The sequence below is a fragment of the Solanum verrucosum genome, unplaced genomic scaffold (genome assembly GCF_900185275.1).
Source record: "Solanum verrucosum unplaced genomic scaffold, falcon-dt-bn FXZP01000122.1, whole genome shotgun sequence".
NCBI classification, from domain to species: domain Eukaryota; kingdom Viridiplantae; phylum Streptophyta; class Magnoliopsida; order Solanales; family Solanaceae; genus Solanum; species Solanum verrucosum.
Window position 1 is genome coordinate 104,908 of NW_026019847.1, and position 10,145 is coordinate 115,052.

Below are 10,145 nucleotides of genomic sequence, written 5' to 3' on the forward strand. Positions count from 1 at the left end.
TGTCAAATTAGACAAGTAATTAGGAACAACTAAAAAAGAAAATGTGGACAAGTATTCTAGAACTAAAACGTCTAATCATTCATTCATTCATTCATTCATGCTAATAATTTCAAAATGCGTGGCTAATATTACCAACTGATTTTTTTTTCTATAAATGGGAAAAAAAGATTTTAGTTTCCATTAATAGCTTTTAAGCCAATTAAAATTATGAAGATATTTCTTTTTTAAATTATGAAGCAGGGGTAATATTGGAAAATCAATAAACAATTATATTGACAGGTGTAATTACCGACAAACTCGGAGGTCGGCAATTGTCGGCCCGGTGAACCGGGGAGACAACATCGTCATTTAATTTATAAAAAAACAAAAAAAAACAATTTTTTTTTCTTATTTTTGGTTAAATAAATAGTACTCCACTAAACTCATTAAAGATCAAACAATTAAGTGATTAATAAGTTCCACTTTGCAAGTGGGTGTAAATAAATTATGGCACCACCTTAGAATTTAATATTATTTCAAATATTCCTTGACCATCTTTTTCACTATTAATTACACGTCATGTTTTTTTTAATAGTAATAATAGCAGTAATAAGTAAGAAAAGAATGATAATATGTGTCTTGAAAAAGGAAGGATATTTTGCTGTTGATTTTTTTTGGTAAGAGGTAGAAATTTTTAACTTCTTTTCAATACCAGAAAAATCCAGCCTATTAACAAAATTGAAAAAAAGAATTTTATTTACATAGTGATTGTGTTTGTCCATGAAAATTAATTTTAATTTTTATGAGTAATTTGAAATGTAAAAAGTGAACTTTATTATTTTTTTCAAATTCTTAAAATTTTTAAATTTCAACTTGAAGTTAAATATTTAAATTTTTATTATGGCCAAATATATAGGAGTTCGACTCCGATAAAATTGAAAAAAATTGATGGTCAAACAATTTTCGCTAATTCTTCATTTAAAAAAATAAAAAATAGAAATGATATTATTATGATTACTTAAAATAAATAAAGTAGTCCTTGGTCACATGGATTCATTCATTTCTATCTACTCATTCTTGCCTATAATTTTTTTGTTATTACCTCTTCCCTCTTTCTCTCTTTCTCCATCTAAGTAATAAAAAATATCAAAGATTTTCTTCATTCTCAAAAAAAAAAAAAAACTCAAGTTTTTGGATCTGCAACAATAAAGCCTTGTTGATTTGATGATTAACAAAATTATCAAATGTATTGTTAGGATTAATTTCAGCAGTTTTTCATGAAGCCTCCTTGGTTCTTTTTTTTGTACGTATAAAATACTTTCATATGTTTCTTTCTTGATTTGTTGCAAATATGAAGTTGTATGTACAACAAACAAACCCTTTTGGGAGTTTTCTTTTTTGGGTCGTTTTCCATTTTTGATGAATAAACTTGTATGTTTTATGTTTTATGTTTTATGTTATTGTTGTTGTTGCATATGAGAAATATATATATTTTTTTGATTCTTGGGTTGTATATTGATGAAGTTGTAAAGGAATTTTGATTGAATCTAGCTTTATTGTGTTGTTAGAGATTGTGGATGGGAATGCTTATGGATCCTAGCTTTGCTTTTAAATGCTTTGTTTCTTCATTTGCAAATTTATTTAATTCTCTTTAATTTGATTAGTAGGATTAATGAAATGTTTGAACCCCTTAATGATTTACGTTTTCTTTGATATTATGGTTTGTATGTGTTTGAATTATTAGTCATTTGATGCCCTCCTTGCAAATCTGGACTTGTACTTTTTTTTTTTTCTGGATAAGCATGACCTCGACTAATTTTATGGGATATGTGTCATTTCTCACCAACAATTGGTACAGGTAGCTCTGTTCATTGGGATATGTGCCATCTCTTACCAACAATTGGTACCAGTAACTCTGTCCATCAAGGTTAGGACAGATAGATAGGAATCACCTGGTGTCTTTGTCTCGGGTTGGATTTGAACCCGAGACCTCATAGTTGGTTTTAAATAGCTTTATTGATCAATATGCTATACCCTTGGTTAAATCTGGTCTTGCACTTCCCCTTTTTGATGAAATAAAAATGTCTGCTATTCGTTTTGTTTATTTGTTGCTTATAATTATTAATTGTTCTGTGTAATAATCCATTTGGTGCTTCTTGATGTTATTAAAAGCATTGGTGACTTTTCCATGTTGTTTCGCAATTACATATGTTTAATTTTTTTGGGGTTGATTTCAAATACAGGTGATTGAGGAAGTTGAATATTCTATTCGATGTTGATGATGGAGAATACTGAGGTTGAGGAGAACTTGTTATCTATCGGTGAGCCTAAGGTATGCTTATGAAACACTTCAACGTACAAATGGCTGGTTAATTGTTGCTTTCATTTTCAATTTTATTGGCTCAATGTAGACCTACAACTAGGCAAATCCTTAAAGTTGGTTTTTGAAATAAAAACACCTTGTAGACTCAATGCTGATTAGCTTTTCAATAACCTTTTCTCATCCAGTTGACTTTTTACAACCTGTCGGGACTCGGGGGCATATGATGGTTTCGGTTGTTCTTCTATATCATCTAAGTTTATATTAGTTTGATGTTTATATGGGTTTCTCAATGTTCATTTATCATTGTTCTGTAAGTAATAAAGTTTTGTGTTAATTTAGTTACATGGAGGAATGTGCAAGAGCTTATCGGCTGTATACGCAAAAGTGCTGGGAATATTTCCTGAACTGGAAGCTGCAAGACCAAGAAGCACATCTGGTATTCAAGCATTATGTGCTTTGCACATAGCCCTTGAGAAAACAAAGAATGTTCTTCAACATTGCGCCGAATGCAGTAAACTTTACCTGGTAATGATGGTACTTTTTTAGTTCTGATTGTCAATATTGAGAGAATGTTTTTTGGCAATCTTTGACCGTACTGCTGTATTAATTTCTTAAGAGGGATATGATCGTGTCTTCTTATTCCTCTGGTGATTTACCTTGGGTCGGGATCCTACATAACAAGGTTTCCTATTTATTATGTTTTCTAACCACCTTCCAACTTGCTTGGGGTTGAGGTGTCGTAGTTGTTGTTAATATCTTACAATAGTTTCCAAATGGAATACTTGATTAACCTGAAAATTTTTAAATGTAAAGTGCTATTTCGTAAGATATAACTATAATTTATCTGCTCATGCAGTATGTTTATTACCAAACAGAAGTAGTAAGAAGAGCCACTCCCGAATTTCGCTTAATGGTTACAATGTTCTTGACGGTTCCATTCCCCGTCCACTAAAGTTTCCATTTCTGACAATTTATATTTATTGCAATGTTTTTGTTTTCAGGCTATAACAGGGGACTCTATAGTTCTAAAGTTTGAGAGAGCAAGATGTGCTCTTGAAGATAGTCTAAAGCGTGTTGAAGATATAGTACCACAAAGTATTGGCTGTCAGGTAATATTCTCTTATTTCTTTAGTATGCCAAGTCAATTTGTTTCTTTTTGTAGTAAAATTTATGCTCTTGTGCAAATGTGATAGTGGATTCTTTTTTTTTCCCATTTTGTTTTGGGGAGGCGGCTGTGTTAGTGACGTCGGTCAATTTGACTAAATGGAGTTTTGCACATAAATCATTTCTTAAGGGCCATTACCTCTTTGGCTGATCACATTTTGGTTCTGATGGTAATCTCTATATTTTTTCAGATCTCTGATGTTCTAAATGAACTTCAAGGGATTGAGTTCTCACTGGATCTGGCGGAGAAGCAAATTGGTGATGAGATAGTTACATTGCTTCAGCAGGGAAGAAAATTCAATGGTAGTGACAACAATGAACTTGAGTCTTTTCACCAAGCTGCCTCAAGACTCGGTATAACTTCTTCAAGAGCTGCTCTTAGAGAAAGAAGGGCTCTGAAAAAGCTCGTTGAACGAGCCAGAGCAGAAGAGGATAAACGGAAAGAGTCAATTGTTGCTTTTCTTTTGCATCTCATTAGAAAATACTCAAAGTTGTTTAGATCTGAATTGTCAGATGACAACGATTCACAGGGTTCGACACCTTGTTCACCCACAGTTCAGGGATCCTTTGAGTATGGTATTGGAGCTGGAGGAAATATTCATGCTTTTGACCGGCAACTCTCGAAGCTTAGTTCTTTTAATTTTAAACCCAACTTTAGGAGGACAGCGACAGACCAGACACCTGTTCCTCCTGAAGAGCTGAGGTGTCCAATCTCGTTACAGTTAATGTATAACCCTGTGATAATTGCTTCTGGGCAATCATATGAAAAGATTTGCATTGAGAAGTGGTTCAGCGATGGGCATAACACATGCCCAAAGACTCAGCAGGAGCTCCCTCATCTTGGTTTAACTCCTAATTATTGTGTGAAGGGTCTGGTTGCTAGTTGGTGCGAACAGTATGGGGTTCCGATTCCAGATGGTCCACCTGAGTCCCTTGATCTCAACTACTGGAGACTGGCTTTGTCTGAAAGTGAGTCCGCGAATTCCAAATCTACAGGAAGTATTGTTTCTTGCAAGTTTAAAGGTGTCAAGGTGGTTCCTTTGGAAGATAGTGGTATTATTGAGGAGGCCGAAGGGACTGAAGCAGAGGAATCTGTGCAGGAAGATGAGCTTCAAGTCAATTCTCTTGAAAGATACGATGACTTCTTAGCCATCTTAAATGAAGGGGAAGATTTCAGGAAAAAGTGCAAAGTAGTAGAACAGATCAGGCATCTGCTAAAGGATGATGAAGAAATCAGGATTTATATGGGAGCAAATGGCTTTATTGAAGCACTACTAGGGTTTTTAGAGTGTGCTGTACAAACCAGGAATGAGATTGCTCAAGAAATCGGAACCATGGCCCTCTTCAACCTTGGTGTGAATAATAACAGGTGTGTTCTCTTGTGTTTTGTTATGGTTGTAGATTTGCAGATCAGTCTTTCCTAAGGACCTTTGGCTCAGGAAATAAAGTACTTATTTTGTCCAGCTGTCAAAATAATCTATACCTTCTGTGATGAACTTCTTGCCTTGGCATCGCACAATTCAAAGTTCAAACAACTTTGATGGGCTCTGCTTAGCATGATTTATTTCATATCCTTTTAGCAATTTCCCTCTTTAAGCGTTAAAATAGGTGATGTATGTCCATTATAATAATTATCATAGTATTTATTGGCCTAGGTGAAGTACTTCCTGACTTTTTAATGCCTAAAATAATCTTGGTATATGATTTTTAGCTTGGTGTTCAAAATTTTTCCATGTGCTTTCAATTCTTTTTTTGCTTCGATGAGAAATATAGACACTTGACATCTTTCCAACTTGCACTTCAGGAACAAGGAGTTGATGCTGGCAGCGGGTGTTCTTCCTTTGCTAGGAAGAATGGTTGCTACTTCTAGTGCCATCAGTGCAGCAACAGCCCTTTACCTGAATCTTTCATGTCTCGAGGAAGCCAAGCCCATCATTGGTTCTGGTGAAGCCATTCCATTCTTGATCGGAGTCCTACAGCGTGAGACCGATACTCAATGTAAGCTGGATGCCCTTCATGCACTATTTAATATCTCCAGTAATCCAACAAATACTCCACACCTCCTGTCAGCTGGCATTCTGGATGGACTGAAAACTCTTATGTCATATACGGATGACCATACGACAGAAAAATGCATAGCTGTTCTTATAAACCTATCTTTAAGTAAATCTGCAAGAGATGAAATTGTGTCATCTCCTGGTCTTATCAGTAGTCTTGCAACGGTTTTGGACGTTGGGGAGCCTTTAGAACAGGAACAAGCTGCAGCTTGTATGTTGATATTATGCAATGGAAATGAGAAATGCAGCCAAATGGTTCTTCAAGAAGGAGTGATACCTTCATTGGTGTCGGTATCAGTAAATGGGACTATGAGAGGAAAGCAGAAAGCTCAGAAGCTTTTGATGTTGTTTCGTGAGCAGAGACAGAGAGAACCCTCACCAGTTCAAACTCAACCACGGACTGAAAACACCGAGACATTGGACGTGCCTTCTGAAGATTCAAAGCCATTGTGCAAGTCAACCTCGCGGAAAAAATTGGGCAAGGCATGGAATTTCTTGTGGAAGACCAAGAGTTTTTCTGTATACCAGTGTTAAATATTTGTCATTCCTACCACTAGTATGTAAATCTCTAATTTATCTCATCTTCTGTCCTATCCCAATGGGTGAGTTTAGTTTTTTTTTGTGGAAGAGATGTACAGGTCTGGACACTTTAGGGCTTATCCATGAGTTAATGCTATAGCTCCATCCTTCACAGGGAAAAAAAAGAACAGCCATTGAATGTGAATATAAGCTGTTATTTCCTGAGATGTAGGTAGCAATACTAGCTATTATTTCCTGGATGGTTATTTATCGAATCCAAAATGGAGGAGACTGGGATACCATATAACGCTCTTATGTCACATTGTTATCATGTACCTTTGCTGGTGGGAAGTAACAGACACTCAGTGGAACACATTGTATGTTGGTTTGGCAACCATTGTTATAAAACATTAACGAAGACATGGAATGAATGCAAAAAGTACATAGCACAAGTAAATTTGTAGTAACTTAGTAAATTTTACGCTTGCTTCTTCCTCCCCTCCTTGAATTCCCCTTGCGTTTTCTCGTCTCTTTGGTTTCTATTTCTTCCTTGTTCGTTTCATCTATTTTCTCATCTACTTCATTTTCTACAATGATTTTCTCTTTGCAATCTTCTTTCTTCTTGTTGAGTAACTTAATTAGTCCATCAAGTGCAATGTCTGCTTCATCACTTTTCATTAGCTCTTCTGCAATCTCTGCTGGTGTCACATTCACTTCAGTTATAAGCTCTTCTATTTCGCGGAATTTGTAGTGTTTTTCAAGGCCAAGGTAGTTTGAGGCAAGGATCTTGAATCCACTTGGAGTGCAGTAGGACATGTGAATGTGCATGTCCATTCTTCCTGGCCTTATCAATGCAGGGTCTAGTCTTTCTTTAAAGTTGGTAGTGAATACAATTATTCTTTCATCTCCACAACTTGACCATAGTCCATCAATGAAGTTTAGCAATCCAGAAAGTGTAACCTGTCCATGAAAACTATGTCATTCTTTTTTATACACAACTAAGAAACAAAGCAAAGAATGTATAATGTTCTTAGGTTACCTGACTTTCACTATCATTGTAATTGTGTGCACCATCATCACGGTTGTGTAGTTGAATGGTGCAATCAATGTCTTCAATAACGATAATTGATTTGTTGTTGCTAGAGACTAACATTCTTCTGAAATCAGTGTTACCACGCATGCTAGAAAGTTCCAAATCATATATATCAAACTTCAAATAATTAGCCATAGCTGCAATCAAGCTAGACTTGCCTGTTCCTGGTGGTCCATACAACAAATATCCCCTTTTCCATGCCTTGCCAACTCTTCTATAGTAATCTCTTCTCCTAACAAATCTTTGTAAATCATCTATAACTTTCTTCTTCTCCTCAGGATCCATTGCAATTGTATCAAAAGTTGATGGATGATCAAGATTCACACATTCTCCACCATAACTCCCAAGTGGAGAAAGTTTTATCACCTTGTTTTCCTCTTTTATAGCTTTTGATCTTTCAAGAACAAATGGCAAATAAGTTTTCATCACCATTTCCTTGTAACTCTTAATGAAACTGAGTTCATACCATATCTTTTCGACTTTATCTAAAGAAAAATAGCCATCATCACAATTTGTCTTCTGACTCTCCACAACTTTCAACTCCCAAATGAGTTCAACTCCTTCAAATATATCAATGATTTTCTCATCTTTGCTAATGTTGGTCGCAAATTTCTTTTCTTTCTCTGCTTTGGAGATTTTGACTCTTTGTGCTGAAGAGGACACTATAGTCCCTAAGTATAGTTTAGAAGCTTCAAATATTTCATTTGGAGTGATCCCATTGTTTTCTTCAATGATGAGGGTAATTTGGGAAGAAATATTTCCTATAAAGATTCCAACTTTAGACAATATTTTGTCTTGGAGATTTTTGGGTATAAGTTGGTTTGTCATGTTTTGAACTTCAGAGACTAAAGTTCTAACTAGAACTGCTGAAGCAGTTAAAGTTGTATATGCTGAAAGGACTGATGTTGTTGAAGGGATTTTTGAAAGGGAAAACATATTTTCTTTTTTGAGTTTAAGGTAAGGTATTTTGTGTTTGAATTGGTTCAAGTAATTTGCCAAGAAGTGGATTTTATAGTAGTTAAAAGAATGAAAACTTTCATGTGAAGCTTTTGGAAATATTGTTGATTGAGGCAAGTGAGTGACTTGGTCTAAAAGCTTGTTTTACAATTAGAGAATGATAAGGTTAGAGTTGTAAATGGACAAAGGCTGTGAAGCAATTCTTGGAAAGGGTCTTGTTAAATATGTAGAGGGGAAAAAGTGGGAATTTTTATAAATAAAATTTCATGGACCTATATTTGCTGACTTATTCTGTCATGATATTGTATTTTAATGCCTAATTTAATAAAAACAAAATTAGATACAAGTCCACTGGTCCAAGTGACCCATATGAAAAGCAAAAAATATTTTACCCCTTAGTTAGTCACTCAATTTCAATTTATGTGATTTAGTTTGATTTGATATAAAATTTAAGAAAAAAAAGTCATTTGAAACTTGTGGTCTAAAATAAGTTAAGTCTAATATAACTTGATTTGGTTTTAACTAAAAAAAGTCAACCGAGACCAAAACAACCTAATATTATATATATATATAATGTTTAAAATTAATTTTATACATAAAAATATTTACTTTGATATAATTTTAAAATATTTCTTATAGTTTTTCATACTTTTTATCTTTTAACATATTATTTCAAGAATTTTGAATGATCCAATAAATGTTGTAGTCCATGGATATTAGTAACTCTAGTAAAACTCAAATCAAAATCAAAATCAATACTAATGCTAACAAAAAAATAATTAATTCAGTACTAAGAATGACAATAATATTGAATATTTGCTCTTTAGTTTTACATTGGTTTAGATATTTAAAATACATAACCTAATTTTAATTTTTCTTTATTGTTTAATCATGTAATTAATACTTATTAGATTTATTTTAGCATGATTTAGTACTTTTAAATTATGATCATTTTCATTGTAACTTATAAATTTGTAATATTTATTTTTTGTGATTTTATTATTATTTTTTGTTAAATATTTTTGTCTTATCACTCATCTCATATTTTGTGTTATTTTGGAAAGAAACACCTTAGATAGTTGTATTTGGTCGGACTAAAGAAATACTTGGAGTACAAATTAATTATATTTTTGTGTGCTTACTTTATCGGAAAACCCCTGAAAAATCCAAAAAAAAAAAATCGAGGTTGAAAAACCTGAGTTTTATTAGTTTGTTTGGTTTATTATTTAAAAATCTGACACACATGGTTTGACTTAGTATTTAAAAAACCCAAAGTTCGACACAAATTCTCTAAAAATTATGATTTGGGGATTTCAAATCATGATTTGAGACTTTTCACATACAAAAATTGATCCACAAGTTTATATTTTATAAAAATATCCCCACATTTATATCTACTAACAATTTATTTCATATGTAAATAAAATTTATAATTCATATCATTACTTTTTAAAACATTTATATCTCATATAATGATTATTCTCACTAACTTAGAATTTATTATTACTTCAAATCAATTTCTATTCACCAAATTCATTATTTTTTATCAAATATATTTATCAACCAAATTGACCGATAAATAACTCATAGTATCAATATTGATTTGTCTTCTTAGGCATATCAACGAGAAATACAAGTTCAACATGAAAAAAATGTCTGTACTATGTGGAAGGATTATATTAAGACTAGTACACCACAAATAATATTTAATTTTATTTTTATTGAATTAAAGTTCGATCAATAAATATTGTATCCTTTAAGAATATATTTGTGATAGTGTATTATGTGACTTTATAAACTTGTGCTTATTTGGTAAGATTGTATAAAGAATTGAGACGCAACTTTAATAATTTTACAACTTATGTTTTTTTTTAGGGAAAATGCATAAGTACCCCCCCAGCCTATGCCCGAAATCCCAGAGACACACCTAACCTTTACTAAGGTCCTATTACCCCCCTGAACTTAATTTATCTATAATAGTCTACCCCTTTTCGGCTTACGTGGCACTATCCTTGAAAAAAATGTCAACATGCGTTGGGCCCACAAGATTGTG

The 10,145-nt window shown here is 33.2% G+C and overlaps 2 protein-coding genes across 2 annotated transcripts; one reads left to right on the top strand and one right to left on the bottom strand.

The window, feature by feature from the left end:
• Positions 1-1,071: 1,071 nt before the first annotated feature.
• Positions 1,072-6,267, top strand: LOC125817272 (U-box domain-containing protein 45-like). The gene is made up of 6 exons (XM_049496817.1): positions 1,072-1,282; positions 2,223-2,311; positions 2,642-2,827; positions 3,304-3,411; positions 3,658-4,835; positions 5,271-6,267. The coding sequence occupies exons 2-6, from the start codon at positions 2,252-2,254 to the stop codon at positions 6,055-6,057; spliced, it is 2,319 nt and encodes a 772-aa protein (XP_049352774.1). The 5' UTR covers positions 1,072-1,282; positions 2,223-2,251; the 3' UTR covers positions 6,058-6,267.
• On the bottom strand, positions 6,131-8,075 carry LOC125817281 (AAA-ATPase At3g50940-like). The gene is made up of 2 exons (XM_049496827.1): positions 7,082-8,075; positions 6,131-7,002 (listed from the first exon to the last, which is right to left on the bottom strand). The coding sequence occupies exons 1-2, from the start codon at positions 8,069-8,071 to the stop codon at positions 6,511-6,513; spliced, it is 1,482 nt and encodes a 493-aa protein (XP_049352784.1). The 5' UTR covers positions 8,072-8,075; the 3' UTR covers positions 6,131-6,510.
• Between the last annotated feature and the right edge of the window lie 2,070 nt (positions 8,076-10,145).